This window comes from Phyllobates terribilis, unplaced genomic scaffold (genome assembly GCF_046119375.1).
Source record: "Phyllobates terribilis strain yellow unplaced genomic scaffold, ASM4611937v1 Scaffold_2__4_contigs__length_985480577, whole genome shotgun sequence".
Lineage (NCBI taxonomy): Eukaryota > Metazoa > Chordata > Amphibia > Anura > Dendrobatidae > Phyllobates > Phyllobates terribilis.
This window is the reverse complement of record NW_027362762.1, coordinates 796,758,674-796,782,270: the sequence shown is the minus strand read 5'-3', so window position 1 is coordinate 796,782,270 and position 23,597 is coordinate 796,758,674. Positions and strand designations below refer to the sequence as shown.

Genomic DNA, 23,597 nt, shown 5'->3' with positions numbered 1-23,597 from the left:
TTTTAAGCTGGGCATTCAATATTTGTAATTCACTACACTTACCATCATTTTAATTACTTGTATCATTTCTTCAATGTATCATTCATTCTCCGATTATGCCACGTAGTTGTGTGCTGTGTGCACAATTGTCAGAGAAGCAGTACATCATGATGAAAGTTTATTGACCAATAAATCAGTTCAGAAATATAATTTAACCCTTACAGGATCAAAGGTCATTGACGTATTTTGGAATGATGCATTCTATTGCCGTATGTACAGTACATTAGTGCAAAACACATCAGAGTCCCTTGTGGACTCTGACTTTGGAGGAAAAAACCCTCCTCGTTCTTTCATAAAAAGCTAGGCATAGAGAAGTGTAGTAAAGCGCTAATAAGGCTCTATACAACAAGAAGCTGTAAGACAACCTTGTGCATGTAACCTGAAGGTGAATATTTTTATTCAGAAACATACACTCGGCACCATTTATTCTGTTTGGTGACAAGGACATACTGTAATTGTTTCAGTTCTTTGTCACATTAGTGTAGGTTTATATTGTTGACATGACAGTCTGGTCTGGAGAATTGCAGTGTGCTTGAAAGTAAAAGAAAAATTCAATCATAGTAGTAACATGGTACAATACTAACCTTTAGGCTGTGTGCACACGATGCGTTTTTAATGCGTTTCCGCAGCGTTTTTGCAGCTGCGGAAACGCATTAAAAACACATGGTAGAAGGGCAGCAATGGTCCCCAATGATAATCCGCATGTGCTGTGCCCATGCTGCGGATTTTTCCGCAGCGTTTATGCTGCGCTCAAAAATCCGCAGCATGTCCATTAATTTTGCGGAAACGCGGCGTCTTCGCCGCCATTGACTTGCATTAGACCGCATGGATTACGCATCACTGTATATGTAGATGCGTAATCCACGCGTTCTAATGTGCGGATGCTACCGGGGTGTGGAGGAGAAGAGAGTCTCATCCACACCCAGGTACCATTAAAAAAACTGTAAAAAAAGAATAAAATAAAAAATAAATGTATACTTACCTTCTGTCGGCCCGCGCACCGCTCCTGCTTGGTTCCCGGCACTTGGCGTTGAGTTGAAGGACCTGCGCTGACGTCAGAGTCATGTGACGGGGCACGTGACGCTGACGTCGGCAGGTCTTTCAATTCAAAGTTGCCGGCGAGGGAGAACGGAGTGAGCGGGACACCGGGGACCATCGGAGGGTAAGTATACATTATTTTTTTATTTTTAACCACTCTCTCGGGTCACACTATATAAATCCATGCTGTTTGCATGGATTTATATAGTGTGACCTAGTTGTCACAAGCACTTTCCAAGTGATGCTAATCGGTTGGAAAGCGCTTGTCAATCCGCATGCTGAAATGTCAGTGGGTACCGCTCCATTTCCGCATGTCCCTGGCAGGAAAACGCATGTACAATCCGCATATACAATCTGCATGCATTTTTTCCTGCCAGGGAGATGCAGAAACGCTCAGGAAAAAATCCTGAGCATTTCTGCATCGTGTGCACATAGCCTTAGGAATATTCCTAGTCATCTTGCAAAGCTCCTTAAAGCAATTGTTACCATCCACCTTTTGTATCTCCCCTATTTCCCTTGTGAGCAGGGTCCTCACTCCTCCTGGTATCTGTTGATTTATGTGATTATTGTTATTCTGTAATGTTTTTTATTGTCTGTACAAGTCCCCTCTAAAATGTAAAGTGCTGCGGAATATGTTGGCGCTATAGAAATAAAAAATATTATTATTATTAAAGGGTAAATATACTTTCAAGTAACAGTTCAGAATAAGCTGTCCTGTGTGTATGTACTGTATATGCAGTTTAAGGCTTCATATACACGGATTACTGCATGGATCTGTACTACGTAATACTCCTAGCTTCTTGCATGCGCTTTGCGAAGAAGCATACCTCTGTATGCCTGCATGTAGATGTACAGTAAAAGCCCCAGGCACCTCTATGACTGCCCAATCATTGCCCTATACCAAAACCATGTGCATGAGTTCTATTACTAATGGTCTTGCATGCTATAGTTTCCTGAATGTCATTTGGCCTTGCGACCATGAGAAAAATGCCGAAGCGCGTTGAAACTAATAAAAGCCTCATCTTAAGTTCCAAGGCTCCTCATTTCCCGCAGCGCAGCCCACCTAAAATGATTCTCTCCATTCTGGTAAATAGCGTCCTGAATATTTCACATCTTACCGAACATACATGTAGAGAATTGGTTTTGCATTTGGTCTTCACATTCTCTTGAAATTTCCGATTCCATTGTGCTGGAATGTAAGGAAATGCCCTTCAGTCTGCTGTGTTCCTATTGTATTGATGCATCCCAGGTATTTTATATTGATCAGTCTGGTTAGAATGTCTGGCAATGAATCATTTTGGATGTTTCCTCCATCAGGGAAGCACAAGCGGTCAGCAGATGTTGAAATTACTATTACTCGCTTCTATGGCAGGTAACATTCATCAGTAAATGAATTGCTATCCTGCTTACTCACATACATTGCTGCTTACTATCCTGCTTACTAAGACACTTTCATCAGAAAACTTGGTATAATATGGTGGGATTACAACCACACATCACTTCTGTGCTACCACTGTATACTGACAGTGATACGACTCAGCAAACAGCTCTTGTTTCTCTGTATTATATTTTCCATATTGAGTTTGGTTTGCATTTTTTGGTATGTACAACATTACTTATCAAAAGTCAAACGCTGGTTCACAAATAATTTTAGAATAATGCAATAAATTGTTATTTTCCATAACAAGCCCCAGTTGCTGTACTAAATCATGAAATTATAATGCTTCCTTAGTGGCCGTGGTGCAGAAATCAAGGTAGTGGCATAGTATGCAAAACCTTAGCCGTTACATAGACAAATGGTGGAGCCAGGAACAGAGACGAAAAAAGTATTCTGATTCCCATGTAGGCGGGAAGATTTTTTTTTTTTAACTAACGCAAAGATAATTCTATTCCTTTGCACAAAGTATCTAGTTAATATCATAGTTTTTGAACCCTTCCATCCATTTGGTTCAGGTCCTATTGTATCACTGAAGTCGTACCTAGATGGTCCTGGAAGATTGGAAGATGTATAGGTGTCTTCACACAGGCTGTTCTTACAGCCTGGCTAGACTACATTTACATGACTGCCCAGAAACCTATATAGGGATAACGATTCTGGTCTTGAACCTTTTTTATATGTATGTGACGCGCCCCTGGGCCTGTGTCGCGCTGCGTTGCGCACGCGGCAGCTTACCCGGAGCCGGATCTCTTGAGGGTTGTAGTCTCGTGGCGGTGACCCGGTCCGTGCCCAGGGAGTCAAACTGAGCGGCGATGTAACAGCGGTAGATGCAGGACGACTACGCCACCCGTTGAATGCAGCTATGGAGCTGCCGCTGCAGGACAGTCCGCTGAGGCCGGTGGATGGATGGTGCAGCGTAGATGGTATAACCCCCAACGGGAGGGGTATGGCCTCAGGGCAGCAGATGTGGATGATGGGGGTAGCAGGAACCACTCAGAGACGGTGCGGTGTAATTCAGGGTCTTTACTGGTAACAACGATAGACCCTCCCGGAGTACTTGCTAGTGAACGGGGCCTGGTCAGTCCTTGAGCAGATGGGATCTCCCCTGGCCAGGCGGAGTTGTAGGCCTCCCAAACTGACTGTACTCTTCTGGCTACCTTGCTAGAAGCGGATATAAGTAGCCCACGTCCCTGAGTGTACCGTGTGGTGCTCACCCGTATGGCCGGTGACTCGGGGCCTTCTAATGGCTTCCGCTCCACGATGGCGGTGCTGGTCCCACGCGTGTGACCGTGCCTTCGGGTTTCTGGGCCTGAGGACCTGAAATCCCCTGCCGGTCGGCTTCTGCTGCTGGGTAAGAGTTAGTCCCCACAGCCTCGGACGCCGGGTCCGGTAAGAAAGCTTCTCAGTCAGGGCGAGCTCTGCAGCTGCCAGCCCCTGACTCGTAGTAGTATTGCTTCTGCTGTTTCTTGTCTCTACTCTCCTTGACTGACTAACCCTGCCTCAGCCCAGGGTTTATACAGGGGAAGTTCTTCCCCTCCCAAGACTGGGCAGGAGGTGTGGCATGCACAGGATCCCTGACCAAAGGACCTCCCACCTGCTCTCAGACATAACATTACATTACTGTGGAAAACCAGACCCCTGGGGTGCCACATTCCCCCCTAGTGAAATTTAGTACTCCGGGACTAAACATATTTTAGAAAAAACATAACAAGATATAACAACAATAATAGTACAATAAGAAGAAACACATAAAGGTGGTCACAGCATGTCCGTAACCGGGTGTAGTCTTTGAAGAAAGCAAGGTGTCCATTTCACCAAAACAGGGAGACGTAACCAGGTAGGGGTCTGTCCTACCCCGAGTCCTTAACAGTCTCTAGTCCATCCTGGGTTACGCTCCAACTATGTACAAGGATTCCCGGTAAATCCACCAAGGATTCCTAAAAATAACTGGAAACACAAAATTATACACAAGCAACAATACACAGATAAACATAAATAAAACAATTTATACACTTCAAATCCTCCAGCGTGCGGGTAACTGGCCTCTAGTGGCCCTAGTGGACCTACGGAGCTGACTGTCTGGCCCTGAACTACAGGGTGTAGGAGCTGTCAAGGGTAAACTGGGCAGCTGTCTACCGGCTCTTTGTCTCACTAGGGGTACGGCAGGCTCACTATAAGCAGAGGGTTGATCCTCCTGTTCTGCTTGTGTGGAGTCTTCTGCCTCCTGGACCGGCTGTTCTTCCAGCTCTACCTGTTGCTCCGTAGGTGCTTGGGATGCTGGTTGGAGGAAGGTGAGTACGGGTACCACAACTGCACCATTGACTTGAGTCCAAGACCGAGGGAAGTCCCCGAGCACAGTACTAACCATATCTTCCCTTTCCTCTACGGGTCGATGGTCTTCTTGTTCCTCTTCAGGGTTCCTCAGTTGTTCGGGACACTTCTTCAGGTGGTCCCGGGATACAATGGCTGTGGTTTCCCCTCCGTCTTTACTGATGGTACAAACCTTCGGGTTCTCGTGGCTTGAGGGCAGTACGGTGTACGGGTCCTTCTCCCACTGGTCATCCAACTTGTGGAGCCGTCTCTTCCTCTTCAAGACCTGCTCTCCGGGTACCAGGGGAACAGCGGGAGCATACTGGTTGTAAGTTTTCTCTTGTCTTTCCCTAGCCTGACAGAGACTTCGCTCCACGCTCTCCTGTACTGTCCGGTACTGCTGCTGCCTCTCTGTGTCCCAGTCTGTTTCTGGTGAAGTGTCCTCGGGTGTCAGGACTCCCATTTCCAGGTCAACAGGTAACTTACCAGGTCTTGCCCTCATTAGGTAAGCCGGGGTACAGTTGGTGGAACCTACCGGGATGTGGTTGTATAGGTCCACCAGATCGGGCAACTTCTCAGGCCACAGACTGCGTTCTTCCAGGGGCAACGTTTTTAGAAGATCCATTACCACCTGGCTCATTTTCTCACAAAGTCCATTAGTTTGCGGATGGTAGGGTGTCGTCCTTATCTTCCGGCAGCCATACAGATTGCAGAATTCCTGGAAGACCTCCGCTTCAAAGGCAGGTCCCTGGTCCGTCAGCACTTGGTCCGGGTACCCGTGTGGACGGCAAAAGTGCTGCTGGAAGGCTCTAGCTGCTGTTTGAGCCGTTAAGTCCTTGACGGGGACGACAACCAGAAACCGGGAGTAATGATCCACGATGGTTAACGCGTAGACGTAGCCACTTCTGCTTGGGGTCAGTTTTACATGATCCAAGGCTACCAGTTCCAACGGTTGCCGGGTGACGATGGACTGCAGGGGAGTCTTCTGGCTGGCATGGTCCTTCCTTCTCAGGTTGCACGGGCCACAGTCTCTGCACCACTTCTCGATGGTTCCCCTCATGCCTACCCAGTGGAACCGCTCGCGCAGCAGGAACTCCAGCTTCTTCCACCCGAAGTGTCCAGCTCCGTCGTGGTATGCCTCCATCACCATGGCTGCGTCTCTTCGTGGCACCACTACTTGCCAGAGTAATTCATGCGTCCGGGAGTTAACCATTCTGCGGCACAACTTCCCTTTGTAAAGGAACAGTCGACTCTTCTCTGCCCATAGTTGTTTGGCTTCCTCCGGAGCGTCTGGTTCAAGGCGAGCCTCCGGCCGAGTCAGCATCTCCTTCACCAGTCCGGACGGCAGGGTCGCTGTCTTGCGTTTCCGCCCAGTTGTAGTGGGGTAAGGGTTTCAACGTAGCAGCCTGCTTACTCCTTACCCGGTGGGAATACTGGATAGTCCCATGACGGTGGAATGCAGGGAGCTCAACTTCTTCCAGTCCCTCCGGATCTTCTTCTCCGTCCGGCAGGTTGGGCATCCTGGACAGGGCGTCCGCGTTGGTATTGGAGCGTCCTGCCCGGTATTTGATTGTGAACTCGTAGTTGGACAGACGGGCCATCCACCTCTGCTCCAGGGCACCGAGTCTTGCCGTGTCCAGGTGTGTCAACGGGTTGTTATCCGTGTACACGGTGAACCGGGAAGAAGCGAGGTAATGCTTAAAGCGCTCGGTGACTGCCCATACTACGGCCAGGAACTCTAAGTTAAATGAGCTGTAATTCTCGGGGTTCCTTTCAGTCGGTCGCAGTTTTCGGCTGGCGTAGGCAATTACTCGTTCCTTCCCCTGCTGGATCTGGGACAGTACGGCTCCTAGCCCGATGTTACTGGCGTCGGTGTAGAGGATAAAGGGCTGGCTATAATCCGGGTACGCCAGGATTTCGTCCCCCGTGAGGGCCATCTTCAGCTGGCGGAAGGACTCTTCTTCCAGCTCCTCCCATTTGAAGGGCGGCTTCTGGTTCTTGGCCTTCCGGGACTGGCCTATCAGGAGGTCCTGCATAGGTGCTGCCTTTTTGGTGAAACCGGGAATAAACCTTCGGTAGTAGCCTACCAACCCGAGGAACTGCCGCACTTCTTTTACGCTGGAGGGGCTTGGCCATTCCTTAATTGCGGTGATCTTATCAGGGTCGGGAGCCACTCCGTCAGCGCTCACCACGTGTCCCAGGTACTGCACCTTTGGTTTCAGGAGGTGACACTTGGAGGGTTTCACCTTTAGGCCGTAGCTTGCCAGAGCTTCGAACACTTCCGCCAGGTGTTTCAGGTGGTCCTCATACGTCTTGGAATATACGATGACATCGTCCAGGTACAACAGGACCGTTTCGAAGTTTCTGTGGCCCAGACAACACTCCATTAGTCGTTGGAAGGTTCCCGGTGCGTTGCAGAGTCCGAACGGCATGCAGGTGAACTCGCTAAGTCCCATCGGGGTGGTGAATGCGGTCTTCTCCCGGTCCGCCTCTGCTACAGGAACCTGCCAGTACCCGCTAGTGAGATCCAAGGTAGAGAAGAAGTTAGCAGATCTTAAAGCAGCCAATGACTCCTCTATCCTTGGTAAGGGGTACGCATCCTTGTGTGTGATACGATTGATTTTCCGGTAATCTACACACATCCTCATGGTGTTGTCTTTCTTTCGGACTAAGACTAGTGGAGCTGCCCAGCCTCCTTCATGTCTCTAACCATCCCCTTGGCGTGTTGGTAGTGGGCAGGGGGTACGGGTCGATACCTCTCTTTTATAGGAGGATGGTCTCCCGTGGGGATGTGGTGTTCTACCCCCTTGACTCGCCCGAAGTCTAACGGGTGTTTACTGAACACTCTCTCGTACTCCTGAACCACCCGATAGACTCCTTGTTTCTGGTGTGCGGGAGTGGAGTCAGTACCCAGATGTAGTTGCTGACACCAGTCCTCCATGTTTTTCTTAGAGCCGTTACCTTCCTCCGGGTGAGATGGAGGCAAGGGTTCCACAGATTGTATAGAATTTTGGTTAATGGTATATAATTTGGCTAGCGTGGCATACCGGGGCAGGTACACTTCCCTCTCCCCGATATTTATTATGCGAACGGGCACCCTCCCATGGCGTACATCAACCACCCCCCGTGCTGTCAAAATGGTGGGCCTACTGTCCGAGTAAACTGGTTCTACCATTGCCTGGTAATCTCTACCTCTCAGACCAATAGCTGCCCGGCACCAAATCATCATTTCACTTTTTGGGGGCATGGCAATAGGAAAAGGGTCACACATTCTTACGCTACCAATCTCACCGCCGGAGAGTTCCACCTGTTGCCGTCGCATCAGTGCCCGGATCTCTTTCTGGAGCACCCGCTGCTCGCCGGAGCTGGCGTTCTTGGCAACCTGCTGTAAAAGGAAAATCACCTCTGCAAGACAATTTTCAATTACATTAGTTCCTAGAGTTATTTTTGGGTGACTCTCATGTTTGTCAATATCTACAATGATCAGTCCCTGTGCTGCCAGTTCGACTCTACCGATTTTGATGGTCACCTCTTTAAATCCGATCTGTGGCACGGGCTGGCCATTGCTGGCGATGATACTCAAGTCGTCGTCAGGGTAGCGGGTAATATCCGAGTCATTCCAGTACTGCTTGAAGAGCACGTACGGGATGGTGGTGACCTGTGACCCGGTGTCCAGTAGGGCACTCATGGGAATGCCATCCAGTACCACAGGCAAGACTGGACGTCCTCCCACATATCTGTCGCGCCAGTTCGATGGGCCTGGTGATCTTTTTCCTGGGGGTTGGCCCTCTACCCCAGGTTGTGCCCGTTTAAAGAACAGTACCTTGCCATATGTCCAGGTTGATTGCAGCGGCGGCAGATGGGTCGTCCGTCCTCGCTGTATCGGTCACTGGGTCTCCCTCTGGCCGGTGGGGTCCTCCTTGGTCGACGCCACGGGATGTCCTCCGGTCCGGATGCCAGCTGGATCTTCCCTGGGGTGGAAGCCTGTAAAGACTGCACAGTTCTGGTTAGCGCAGCAACGCTCTTAGCTAGCTCTTGGACCTGATGGTGTAGGTCTGGAGCCGGGTCATTGTCCAAAGCCTGCGCATCAGCTCCCACAGGCCCTGCCGACAAGGGCGCCGCCTCCTGGTGGTAAGTGATAGCAGGGCGCTTGTGGGTCACAACGCCACCCGGTGCCGGTTCTCGGAGCACCCGGATGGCTCTGTCCTTGAACTGTGCAAAGCCCAGATGGGGATCCTGTAAGGCCATTGCCCGCAACTGGGTTCGGTGGGTATTACAATACAGTCCCTCTATAAACTGTTCGGTCAACAGCCTGTCCTCGTTTCCCACTCCATCAGGGTCGGTCTGCTTAATGGCCCTCAGGGCCTCTTGTAGGTTTAGTGCATAGTCCCTTATACTCTCATGCGCTCGCTGCTTGCACCCGTAGAATCTAAGCTTAATCTCGGCTGAGGTGCGGGTATCAAAGGTGTCCTTCAGCCGGGTTAGTGTCCCTGCGACAGTCTTCCTCCCAGGTGGCCAGGATTTTACTTCCCTTTTGGCTGCCCCGGTTAGTTGGGCCACCAGGATGCTCACTTTTTGCTCTTCTGTGAGGGGGTACACCTGGAAGAGGCTATCCAGCTTTTCTCTAAAGTCATGCAGGGTATGTGACTCCCCTGAGTACTGGGGTAGCCAAGCTGCTCCCGGGATATAGGGCATGGTGAAGGGCATAACTGCAGCAGCGGTAGCGCTGGCGGGGGTTGAGGCAGTGAAGCTCTCCTCCGTATCCGACATCTTCCTCCCCCCTAGTGGACCGTGGCCTACCTTGCGATGATCCTGTTCCGTAGGCCGCGGCTCCGCAGTGGATCGTCAGGGTTGAGGACCTTCCGTTGCGCTCCTGTGACGTCGGCGTCTGCTGGGCTCCTTCCAGGACCTTACGCAACGTCCGGACGTGAGGAGGGGCTTCAGTTCTCGCGCGCTTTCGGAGTCCACGCCCCTCTTCTTCCCGCGCGGCGTCCTCAAGATGGCGTCCAATGGCGGGAAAACTCCACGGATGGCGGGAAGAAGGCAGAAGATGGCGCCGGATGGCGGGAAACTTCACCGATGGCGGGAAGAAGGCTGAAGATTGGGCCGGATGGCGGGAATCTTCACCACAGGTAAGTTTGAAAAGTCTCTTTTTCAGGCACGCAGTACCCGGTGGTTGCGGGCACGAAATCCTGCCGACTACGCCAAAGTTGACGCGCCCCTGGGCCTGTGTCGCGCTGCGTTGCGCACGCGGGAGCTTACCCGGAGCCGGATCTCTTGAGGGTTGTAGTCTCGTGGCGGTGACCCGGTCCGTGCCCAGGGAGTCAAACTGAGCGGCGATGTAACAGCGGTAGATGCAGGACGACTACGCCACCCGTTGAATGCAGCTATGGAGCTGCCGCTGCAGGACAGTCCGCTGAGGCCGGTGGATGGATGGTGCAGCGTAGATGGTATAACCCCCAACGGGAGGGGTATGGCCTCAGGGCAGCAGATGTGGATGATGGGGGTAGCAGGAACCACTCAGAGACGGTGCGGTGTAATTCAGGGTCTTTACTGGTAACAACGATAGACCCTCCCGGAGTACTTGCTAGTGAACGGGGCCTGGTCAGTCCTTGAGCAGATGGGATCTCCCCTGGCCAGGCGGAGTTGTAGGCCTCCCAAACTGACTGTACTCTTCTGGCTACCTTGCTAGAAGCGGATATAAGTAGCCCACATCCCTGAGTGTACCGTGTGGTGCTCACCCGTATGGCCGGTGACTCGGGGCCTTCTAATGGCTTCCGCTCCACGATGGCGGTGCTGGTCCCACGCGTGTGACCGTGCCTTCGGGTTTCTGGGCCTGAGGACCTGAAATCCCCTGCTGGTCGGCTTCTGCTGCTGGGTAAGAGTTAGTCCCCACAGCCTCGGACGCCGGGTCCGGTAAGAAAGCTTCTCAGTCAGGGCGAGCTCTGCAGCTGCCAGCCCCTGACTCGTAGTAGTATTGCTTCTGCTGTTTCTTGTCTCTACTCTCCTTGACTGACTAACCCTGCCTCAGCCCAGGGTTTATACAGGGGAAGTTCTTCCCCTCCCAAGACTGGGCAGGAGGTGTGGCATGCACAGGATCCCTGACCAAAGGACCTCCCACCTGCTCTCAGACATAACATTACATTACTGTGGAAAACCAGACCCCTGGGGTGCCACATATGCAGCCAGGAAAGCTTCAAGAATAAATGATCAATTATCCTTAGAGCCGACAAAGAATAGACGAGTGTCCTTTTGGCCTCCGTGAGGGTTGAATGCATTGGAGATACTTTTTTTCAACTGGAAAGTATGGCAGAGTGCACTGTCATTTAGAGAGTGCAAAAAAAAACAACGCTGTCGTATACGTTGTTACCATGGGATTCTATAGGCGCTGGAATTACTCATCACAAAATCTTTCTGACTTGTAATGCAGTGAAAGATCCAAACTCAGTATACAAAAAGAGCTTGACTTACATGTATCTCAGAAGATCTGCACACAAAACTTTCATGTGCAAGACACATTATTTTGTTTTAGAGTGGGGTTAGAATGGGACCCTTCTGTCTGAAAAACTGGAAATTCGCTCTAAAGGGACTCTTAGACCCTGCCTCACACAAACAAATGCATGAAAATACAAAGTAATGGCTACCTGTATGGCCCAGAGTGCTACTCCAGTGCTAAGAAATCCCATTCGCAACATGTATCTTTATGAGGTTGGAAGTTCCTTGGGGGCTGGCTGATTCATATGCATAAGTTTCTCTCATTACTCCCCACCCAGCACCACCCACCTCTCCTTGATTGACATCTCTGCCATGTTGTTCTAGGGGTTTGGCTGGTGGAAAACCAGATAATTCCAGTACATATCTGCAAGGAGTTTGTATGTTCTCCCCATGTTTGTGGGGGTTTCCTCTGGGTTCTCCGGTTTCCTCCCACACTCCAAAGACATACTGATAGGGAATTTAGATTGTGAGCCCTAATGGGGACAGTGCCGATATGTCTGTAAAGCGCTGTGGAATTAATGGCGCTATATAAGTTAGTAAATTAAATAAATAAAAATAAATGTAACTTGCATTAAATGCTATTTTTATCATTAAATCAAAGAATATTTTCCTCTACCATATATATAAAAAATATTTTTACAATATCGAACTAGTGTTTCTATGTGGAAAAATGAGTATAAAATCTCAATCTACACTGCAGATATCCTGCATGTTCTCTTCCCTTGATTTCATGCTCCACTTACTCCGCAGTGACATTATCCAATAACCCAGAACCTCTAGCTCACTTAGGATGATACATGTCCAAGGAAAGTGAATGTAAAGTGAGTTTTCATTATAACTGAAATGCGCCTATGAAGTGTAATACTGTAAATGGTGACAGACACCTGCACGACACTATCAAGTCTGGTTCAGTGGAATTACTGTTCTCTCAGTGAAGCATATGCTAACACTCAGGTGGAATATGTGAAAACCTGCTTGCGATTGCAGAAACTTATGGAGGAATTGTAAAAGGCACGATCATTTATTTTTCAGCGTGAGCTTTTATAGTGATGCTGGAGATATTTCACTTATTGGTTGAAAAATTAAGACATAATTGTATGGATTCCAATTCTTTACCGAATAAGGTATAATCATGGTCTGTAACGGTTCACCAATACCTTAGATCTGGGATGGGAAATGTTCATAAGGGGCCACATGAGAGACCCTGACTGTTGTGTTGCTTATTATTATTTTATATTTTTAGGACTTAATAATGAGCAGAATTCAGTATGTTGAGCAGCAGCTACTGTTTATACATGTTGAGATGGGACTTATTGTAACGTGTATTCATACCTGCAGCAGCTAAGAAAAACCATGTAATTTACTGCTTTTTATAAAATTTATAAGAGCTGCAAATCATACTGCTCCTGTTTGTCAGTCTTAAGCATATTTAATAAGTATAGATGTACCTGTATCAAGAGCTCCCCTACACAATATGATGTCCCCACAGTGCCTTTTTTTATTGTGAAGCAAACAACAAATAGGACAAAATAACTGAAAACTTCAGTGTGCATAACTATTCACCCCCTAAAGTCAATACTTTGTAGAGCCTCCTTTTGCGGCAATTAGACCTGCAAGTCGCTTTGGATAAGTCTCTATGAGCTTTCCACATCTTGCCACTGGGATTTTTGCCCATCCCTCAAGGCAAAACTGCTCCAGTTCCTTCAAGTTAGATGGTTTTCTCTGGTAAACAACAATCTTCAAGGCTGATCACATATTCTCAATTGGATTAAGGGCTGAGCTTAGACTAGGCCACTCCAAAACATTTATACGTTTCCCCTTAAACCACTCGAGTGTTGCTTTAGCAGTGTGCTTTGGGTCATTGTCTTGTTGGCAGGTAAATCTCTATCCCAGTCTCAAATCACTGTCAGTCTGAAACAGGTTTTGCTCAAGTATATCCCTGTATTTCGCACCAACCATCTTCACCTCGACTCAGACAATTTTCCCTGTCCTTGTCCTGAAAAAACTTCCCCACAGCATGATGCTGCCACCACCATGTTTCACTGTGGGGAAGGTGTTCTTGTGGTGATGAGTTGTGTTGGTTTGGCGCCAGACATAGTGGTTACTTTGGTGGCCAAAAAGTTAAACTTTGGTCTCATTTGACCACAGCACCTTCCTCCATCCATTTGCGGAGTTTCCCAAATGTCTTTTGACAAACTCAAAATGAGCCTTACAATTTTTGTGTGTTAGTAAAGGCTTTCCACTGTTCCATAAAGGCCACCTCTATGGAGTGTACGCCTTATTGTGGTCATATGGACAGATACTCCAGTCTCTGCTTGGGAACTCTGCAGCTCCTTTAGGGTTACCTCTGGTCTCTGTGCTGCCTCTCTGATTATTGCCCTCCTTGCTGAGAGTTTTGCTGGGCATGTTAGAACCCTCCTGTTTGTTTTTTTCCATCTTGTGTTTTGCGTTCACGTGACCATCTGCCTTTATATTCCAGCTCCGCCCTTGTGGCTGTGCTGGACTTCAGTGTTTGACTGTTTCTCTAGCCTGGTGCTTTGGTGCCTTTCTCTGTCAAGTTCGCTTGGTCCTCTGGGACCTCTAGTACATTTTTGTCAGTTTGTCTTTTGTGTAACAACTTCTCTGTTTAGGAGGTGTCCCATTTTTGTCCCAGTCCTTAGTTCTTTTAGGGACCCCTCCCTTAATTCTATAGGTCTTCTTTCAGACTAGCCGAGGACTAAGGCGAGTCTGTTCACTAGGAACAGGCAGCCCGCTACATCGTAGGGGTTCAGCTTAGTCTTACTGTAGGGACAGCTTTCCCCTATCTTTCCTTAGTACATGTTGCAGATCATAACAGGGCAGTCCTCTCTTGGCTGGTTTGTTGTGGTAGCATGTTCTTTCCATTTGATGATAATGGATTTGATGGTGCTCAGAGATCGGGATATTTTTTTTTATAATGCAACCCTGACTTGTACTTCTCAACAACTTTGCCCCTGACGTGTTTGGAGACCTCCTTGGTCTTCATGGTGTTGTTTTGTTAATGGTGACTCTTGCTTAAAGGGAATCTGTCACCCCCTGGGACGCTTTTAAGCTATTACTATGGGCATACAGGTGATAGCATTGTTAAAATAGTCCTACCTGTATGCCGTATAGATTCTGTCTTGTTGTTGAGAAATAGACTTTTAATCGTTTATGTCAATTAGTTCTTCCAGAGCGTGCAGTGCCTGGAAGAAAACTCTGCCTCCTGTGTTAATTTGTGTACCAACCCCGTCCCCTGCATGTCACAGTCCCATGTGACGTGCAGTTGTGGCACTGGAATCCTGCACTTGTGCAATTGTGCATACCTTTTCTGCCCTGCTATGGGCAGGCGCCGCCAAGTCACTGAAGTAGCAGTGACTCGACTGCGCCCGCGCAGAAGAACGGTTAAGACACTGCCCATAGCATGGCGGAAAAGGGTTGCAGATTCCCTTTAATGGTGTTGCTGCCTCTGTGGCCTTTTAGAAAAGATATGTTTATACTGACAGACCATGGAACACTTAGATTGCACATACGTGGACTTCCTTTCACTAAGCATGTGACTTATGAAGGTAATTGCTTGCACCAGAAATTTTTAGGGGCTTCATAGCAAAAGGGGTGAAAATATATGCACAGGCCAATTTTTAGTTATTTTATCCCATAAATTTAATTTATTCCTGTATTCTTCTCACTTCACTTCACCAACTTAGACTATTTAGTGCTGATGCATCACACACAAATCAGATTACAAAAATATTTAAACACAAGTTTAAACAAAATAGGGAAAAAGCCAAGGGGGTGAATACTTTCACAAGTAACTGTATATCCCTACAGCCCTCCACACAAGTATGATGCCTCAACAACCATGCACACATTATTATGGGCCTCCGACTCAAGTATGATGTCCCCACAGCTCCTCACACAGTATGATGTCCCCACAAACAAGTATGAGGTCTCCACAACTCCTCACACATTAAGATGACCCCAAAGCTCCTTACATAGTATTATGGTTCCACAGCCCGTCACACAGCATTATGTCCCCAAAGCCCCACATGCAGTATTATATCCCTACATCCCGTCACACAGTACTATGGCTCTACAGCCCCCCAAAAAAGTATGATGCCCCCACAGCCCCTCACACAGTATGATGTCCCCATAGCCCCTCGCATAGTGTGATGTCCCTTAAGCCTCTCACACGGTATTATGTCTCCATAGCCACTCACATTGTTATGGTCCTTTCACACAAATATCATGTCCCCACAGCCCTTCTCACAGTTTCAAGTCCCCATAGCCCCTCACACAGTATTTTGTCCGCACAGCCCCTGACACAGTATTTTGTCCCCACAGCCTCTCACACAGTATTATGACCCCACACCACAGCCCTTCGCACAGTATTATGTCCCCACAGTCCCTCACAGTAGTATAATGTTCCCTCAGCCCTTCACACAAGTATGACATCCCCACAACCCCTCACATAATGTGATTTTCCCAAAGCCCCTCAAACAGCATAATGTCCCCACTTATATTAAATTGTCTAACATTAAAAACAGCTACAGTGCAGCTTCCATGTCTGTGGACCAGTTTGAAAAATGAAAGCTGAACTTTTTTTGGTTGTCCAATTTATCTGTTACACCATTTTACTAACAGAAGTCCAGATTCTTGAAAATGATCGACTGTTCATTGGGTAAGCATTTGAACATTTCCACACATTTAGTAAAGTTTATCATCCTGCTAGATCAGGGATGTCAAACTCAAATACACAGAGGGCCAAAATGAAAAGCTTGGACAAAGTCACAGGCTAACCTTGTGATTTATTAAAAAAATGTCTACAATTGAGGAAGTTTTTCCTTATCATTCTTTACAGAATAATGGGCCCCACATAGTCCTCCATGCAGAATAATTGGCTCCATATAGTCCTCCATACAGAATAATGGGCCCCACATAGTCCTTCATACCGAATGTTGGGCCCCACATAGTCATCCATACAGAATAATGGGCCCCACATAGTCCTCCATACAGAATAATGGGCCCCACATAGTCCTCTATACAGAATAATGGGCCCCACATAGTCCTCCATACAGAATAATGGGCCCCACATAGTCCTCCATACAGTATAATGGCCCCACATAGTGCTCCAAACAGTTTAATGGCCCCACATAGTCCTCCATACAGAATAATGGGCCCCACATAGTCCTCCATACAGTATAATGGCCCCACATAGTCCTCCATACAGAATAATGGGCCCCACATAGTCCTCCATACAGTATAATGGCCCCACATAGTTTCCATACAGTATAATGGGCCCCAAATAGTCCTCCATACAGTATAATGGCCCCACATAGTCCCCCATACAGAATAATGGGCACCACATAGTCCTCCATACAGTATAATGGCCTCACATAGTCTTCCATACAGTATAATGGCCCAACACAGCCCTGCATACAGTATAATGGCCTCACATAGTCCTCCATACAGAATAATGGACCCCACATAGTCCTCCATACAGAATAATGGGCCCCACATAGTCCTCCATACAGAATAATGAGCCCCACATAGTCCTCCATACAGTATAATGGCCCCACATAGTCCTCCATACAGTATAATGGCCCCACATAGTCCTCCATACAGTATAATGGCCCCACATAGTCCTCCATACAGTATAATGGCCCCACATAGTCCTCCATACAGTATAATGGCCCCACATAGTCCTCCATACAGTATAATGGCCCCACATAGTCCTCCATACAGAATAATGAGCCCCACATAGTCCTCCATACAGTATAATGGCCCCACTTAGTCCTCCATGCAAACTAATGGCATATTAAAAAAAAAAAAAACCTCCACCCGGGTTCCCGCGCTGCTCCCGGTCTCTGCAGCTTGTCTTCTGCAGCTCTTCACTGCTTGACACCGGGCTTGAAATCCAGGATGCCAATACAGTTAAAAGTGCAATGCCGGAGGGGGGCAGTGCCGACTTCGCGGGCCAAATATAGTCACACTGCGGACCAAATTTGGCATACGGGCCAGAGTTTGACATGTGTGTGCTAGATAGAACAATATAGCTACATGTTGATTGTTTTGTGTAGATAAGCAATTGTGTAAATTGTTTGGGGGAAATCGCTAAAATAAAAAATTGAGCACCACAAAACAGAATATACAAAATATTCATACAGCGCTTAATGTTATATAGTAGAACCTGCTAATTCAGCAGCTACTCACAGACGTTGGTGCTGCCAATTCTGTGACACGTTGTTAAGTCTCATCTAGCCACGACCAAACTTACTTGGTAGTGGTGTATATTTGTGTGTTATGTCCCACGTTTTTTCTGCAGCACACTGTATTTTGAGATACAAAATTGGAACACAAAAGTTAGGATTTTTTGACATTGCAAATATTTTCCATGTAAGTAAACCTAGAAAAGAATGACATGAATTATCCTGGCGTGCTTCCATCAGTAGCTTTCATCAATACAATTCCCTTGACACCTTCAAGGGCGAGAGCATCCAGGCTTTATCTTATACAAAAGCCCCAATAGCCTGATTTTTACTCAGATAACTCTATGCAATATATGAAAAAATATTTCTAAAAAATTAGCACTTGTTATTAGATGGTATTTATTGGCTTTTCCAAGCTCTGATATTTATATTTTTACATTTAGTCATTTTTCTTTTGCTTCGTGCTCACCTATGAATTAGCGCACACAATAAACCAATGGGAAGAGGCGTTCTACAGTATATTGTGTTCATCTGTGACTCGGTTCTTTTACAGCTAAAATGTTAAGTACTTTCTTTTATTTCTGTTCTCATGAAAAATATCAGTTTGCATTGTATTCAACCGTCGCTGCTGTTTCAGTTAAAAATTAATCATAGGAAACAATGGAAGATCTATCTGTCCTGCCTGCTTTAATATGGGTTAGCACATATTATTTCAGATTATAATAAAAGGTATTACCAAACAGAGAAATATTTTTTTATCTACAGTATATGAAAATCAAAGACTTTTTCTAACATCCTCTGATTTTAGGTGCCCTAACAGGCTGCAGATTCATGAAATAAAAGTCTCAATGTTATTTCCGATCACCTCTTATCGATGTTCCAAGATATTTTTTTTAGGGCCTTGCTCCCTTATTTCCCTTATTTCATTATTTTGTATTTCAAGTATTATGACATGGAAAGGTCCAATTTTGCACAGAAATATGTTGCCTTAGGGATGGAGCCGGGGAGTAGGGCATGTGCCCTGAGTTTTGGTTGCCACTCGCTCTTATAAATATTACACAGACTAGGGGATCAGGCATATCAGTGGCAGGTAAGTGGTGAGTGGACAATATGGAAAGTATGGTTTACAAATTGGGTCGTATATGATTTTACAATTTTATTTCCTAAAGAGCCAAGTTGGCTATTCAGGGAAACTAATTTAAAGGGTGGCTCATCACTGTTGGAAAGCTTAGAGGATCTCCTGGTACCAATAAATTCTATTCTATATTTTCCTAAGATTTGTATAAAAAAGGGAGAATAGGTTGTATGGTCTGTGTTGTGGTCATCTTGCTTGAATTAGAAACATATTTTTACCTCTCTTCATTCTCTTCATGTGGACAGGTGAGCGATCGAGGCGGAGAAGATGTCAAGTGGCCTTTAGTTATATACCACAGAATGAAGATGAACTTGAACTTAAAGTTGGGGAGATCATTGAAGTACTTGGAGAAGTAAGTCTCTGCTTTTATGGGTCTGAATGCTATGCTTAAAGTCAAATAAATGCTTGAGGGGGATGGCAAGACCCCCACAATAGTTAAAATGAAGAAACAGAGGTGCTCAGTTGTGCGCTGCTCTTCTCAAAGAATAAGGATAGACTCTATGGACGCTTTATGTCGGCAGTCTTGGAGGAGAGCAGCTCTATGTTGAGCTCTGTATTAAAATAACACTGAGTTCCATTAGTTGTATGTATATTGCGTAAAGAAGTAGATTGACATTGTTACACGTAGTAATATCAAGGGATAAGCATACAGAAGCCCAATTACTCATTCCTTAACCATGGATGTGATTCACATAAAGAAGAGAGCACCTGTAACTGCTTTATTATTTCCATAATTACGCTTATGAAATTGCCACCTAGGGCTGCATTCACACATCCGCTTAACATGTCTGCGTGCTGTCCGTTTTTTCCTTCGGCAGCACACGTTCAGAGTTTCATTGATCTATACATACATGCATTTTAAACATGGATTTGTGCTACCGATCAGTGAGACTCAATGCGTGTTATATAATTACTCGTTTAATGGATCAGACTCGGGGAATAAAGCCTATAACGATCTGTTAAACACTGATGAAAAATAAAAAATATACTTTGTAAATCCATTCACGTTTCATCCGTTTTTCACATAGCCATTGTTAAGAGTCACTGGATAAAAGTTTAGACAGTCTACCTGCTTCAGTGAGAAAAAAAATGGAGGCATGACACGTGGAAGAAAAATCATCTGTTTTTCATGGATGTAAAAATGGGGCTGCACAGTGGCTCGGTGGTTAGCACTGCAGCCTTGCAGCGCTGGAGTCCTGGGTTCAAATCCAACCAAGGACAACATCTGCAAGGAGTTTGTATGTTCTCCCCGTGTTTGCATGGGTTTCCTTCAAGTTCTCCAGTTTCTTTCCACACTCCAAAGACATACTGATAGGGAATGTAGATTGTGAGCCCGTGGGGACAATGCTGATAATAAATAGTAAGAGAGCCTGCACCACCTTACCGACAGCATATAAGATCTACCTGTTGTATGAACATACAGCCATAAAAACAGGTGCAGGCAGTGCTCCACTCAATGCAAAATTATCAATGCTGATAATGTCTGTAAAGCACTGTGGAATTAATGGCACTATATAAGTGAGTAAAATAAATAAATAGACCCGTATGTATGAATGTAGCCTAAGGGCTTGTTCAGATGAGCATGTTGTATGTACTGTGCGGGTTAAATTTATTTCGACAGCACACAAACCAATGTTATTAAATAGGGCTGTCCAGTATGCACTAGTTCCTTCTGAATTTTGGATAAGACTCACCCATTGAAGTCTATGAGTGTGTAAAATAGAAACGGATCCCATATGGATCATTTGTATTGCATTCATTTTTTTTTACAGATACATTAAAGTTATTAACATAGCTATTTGGTCCTGTAAATTCTTTTAAATGTTGATGTATAAAAACGTATGCCATACGGATGTTAAAAACAGACATGTGGATGACTCATTGATGGTATACAGATAGAATACTAATGTAAAGAACAGACACACTGATGATACACGGATGGGATACAGATACTAATGTTAAGATTTTAGGAGTTAAAAACGACATATACCTTCAGTAGAATTGAGACCACACAAGATGTATTGCTCTAAGCGAAGAAATAACATTTTTTCTTTTATGCGCTCTCCTTTTATGTTAATTGTGAACGGTGGGTGTTTATTGAGCAAAATGGCTTGACTATTTTTATTCTGAGTGTGCCTTATATGTAGGCGTTCCCATGGAGTTGCTGATGTGTGGGTTTTATGTCACTCACATACAGACCTTTTGAGTTTGCAATAATTAATTAGAAACTAACTTCTGTTCAACTTGCTCAGAATGTATTTTTTAGTAATCATGACTTGATGATTTAAAGCAGGGCTCCCCAACTCCAGTCCTCAAGACCCACCAGCAGGTCATGTTTTCAGGATTTCCTTACTATTAGGGTATGTGCCCACGTAGCGTTTTACAAGCGTATATGCTGCGGAATTTCCGCAGCGTAAACGCTTGTGAAACGCTTGGTAATCCGTCCCCCTTGGTCCCCAATGAGAATCCGCAATTTCAATGCCCGTTTTTGATGCGCTCAAAAATCCGCAGCATGTCCATTATTTGTGCGTTTCTGCATGCGGATTTGAGGTCCCAATGCACTAGAAAAACGCATGGCAAATCCGCATGTAAAAACGCTGCAAAAACGCGTCAAAAACGCTTGTAAAATCCGCAAGCGTTTTTGACTGCCAAGAACATGCAGAAAAGCTGCAGAATTTTTCTGCTTCATTTCTGCATCGTGGGCACATAGCCTTACACAGGTGAATTATTGCCTATGCAGGTGATGTAATTATCACTTGTGCAATACTAATCCTGAGAACATGACCTGTTGATGGGCCTTGAGGACTGGAGTTGGGGAACCCTGATTTAAAGGGCACTCCTCCAAAGCATTACATGGCAAGCCTAAATGGAATGCAGGATCTCCTCAGTGCCACCGTTGCCTCCCTTACTTTCTCCATCATAAAAAAGACTATAATCAGACTTTATTGTGGCCTTACTGTACCTCCATATTTTTCACAGAAGAGCTGCCACTCTGTTTCCTGAACCTGGGGCCCTCTCGCAAAACTTTGATTTTCCTGCATCTTAGAAAAAATTGTTAGTCATTAATTTAGATAAAGCCATTAACAATCAATTCCATTTGTACGTGTACATTACCAGTGATTGCTTGGATACTGCTGTTGTGTCCAAATGATCAGGAGAGGGAGTGTGGCTTTAACTGACAGCCACATTCTTACTTCAACACCCAAGGTCAGAGATAACTCTGATCTTGGCTTCATTAACACCAAGGGACAGAGATAACTCTGATCCTGACTGCTTAAAGGAAATCTTTCAGTTGGATCAACCCTCCTAAGCCATCTATATGGGCTAGAAGATCATAGGAAGCTGAATAAAATTATACTTGATATCTACAATTCGATGTCTTATTCCAGAGAAATCCACGTTTTCTTGTATTTAAATAAGCTGTTCAGGACTATGGACCGGACACTGATCTGCATGAAAGTCTGCCTCCAGAGATTATCTATATATATAATCGTCTTATCCCGTCTGTCTGTCTGTCTGTCTGTCCAGGAAATCCCGCGTCGCTCATTGGTCCGGCAGCGGCCAATCAGCGCCGGGGGATTTCTAAAAAAAGATGGCGGCCGTTAGCGGCTCATCTGCGGGACGGAGCTGAGCGGCGATGCAGCCGGGAGATGACCGGCTCCAGGCGCTCATCTCCCGGCCGGCAACAGCAGAAGGAACCCGACCGCCGGACCCATCTGCGGGACGGAGATGCAGCCGGGAGATGAGCGGCGCGAGGCGCTCATCTCTCGGCCGGTAGCAGTGGAAGGACCGCCGGCGCCGCTGACCTCCATGCGGAAGGAAGGACCGGGGAGCGGCGCTGCGGGTCGGGATACTTCTGCTGCGAGCGCCCGCTATGTCCCGGGTTCTCGCAGCGGAAGTATCTGCACAGGCAGCGCCGCTCCCCGGTCCTCACCAAGACGATTCGATGATTGGTCGCGGTCTTCGGACCCGACCAATCACTGATCTTAGCGCAAAACTTAAACACTATTGTGCTGATTGGTCGCCGACGCTGCCCGCGACCAATCACCGATTTGGGCGCCAAATTTAAATATCGGCCGCGACCAATCACCACAGCGGTGTTTAAATGTGGAGCCAAGATCGGTGATTGGTCGCTGCCGATATTTAAATTTGGCGCCCAAATTGGTGATTGGTCGCGGCCGATATTTAAATTTGGCGCCCAAATCGGTGATTGGTCACGGTCAGCGTCCGCGACCAATCAGCACAATAGTGTTTAACTTTGGCGCCAAGATCAGTCATTGGTCGCGGGCCAAGACAGCGACCAATCACCGATTTGTGCGGCTATTTTAAATAGCGTCCGCGACCAATTGGATGTCAGCGCCGCTGCCTGTCCGGATACTTCCGCTGCAAGAACCAGGGAGATGAGCGGGCGCTCGCAGCAGAAGTATCCCGACCCGCAGCGCCGCTCCCCGGTCCTCCCTTCACACCCTAGCCGCTAATGTCCCCACAGTATCCGCATGGTGTTACAAAGGTCCGGACATTTGTGTTAAAAATCGCTGATTGGTCGCTGGCGCTGCCCGCGACCAATCACCTATTTGGGCACCAAATTTAAATATCGGCCGTGACCAATCACCGATCTTGGCTCCACATTTAAACACCGCTGTACTGATTGGTCGCGGACGCTATTTAAATGTGCCGCCCAAATCGGTGATTGGTCGCGCACAGCGTCGGCGACCAATCAGCACAGCGGTGTTTAACTTTAGCGCCAAGATCACTGATTGGTCGCGTGCGGAGAGCGCGACCAATCAGCGAATAGTATTGGTGAGCGGGGAGCGGAATCGTATTGGTGAGGACCGGGGAGCGCCGCTGCCTGTGCGGCTACTTCCACTCCGAGAAGCCGGGAGATGAGCGACTGCTCGCAGCAGAAGTATTCGGACTCGCAGCGCCGCTCCCCGGT

General features: G+C 46.9%; 1 protein-coding gene across 3 annotated transcripts in view; it reads left to right on the top strand.

Moving 5' to 3' along the window:
* Positions 1–23,597, top strand: part of SH3KBP1 (SH3 domain containing kinase binding protein 1) — a 464,745-nt gene that overhangs the window by 222,386 nt on the left and 218,762 nt on the right. For all 3 annotated transcript variants that reach the window (XM_073667463.1, XM_073667464.1, XM_073667465.1), the window contains one exon: positions 18,907–19,013. In XM_073667463.1, coding sequence (XP_073523564.1) covers positions 18,907–19,013 — 107 coding nt within the window. The remainder of the gene's footprint in view (positions 1–18,906; positions 19,014–23,597) is intronic.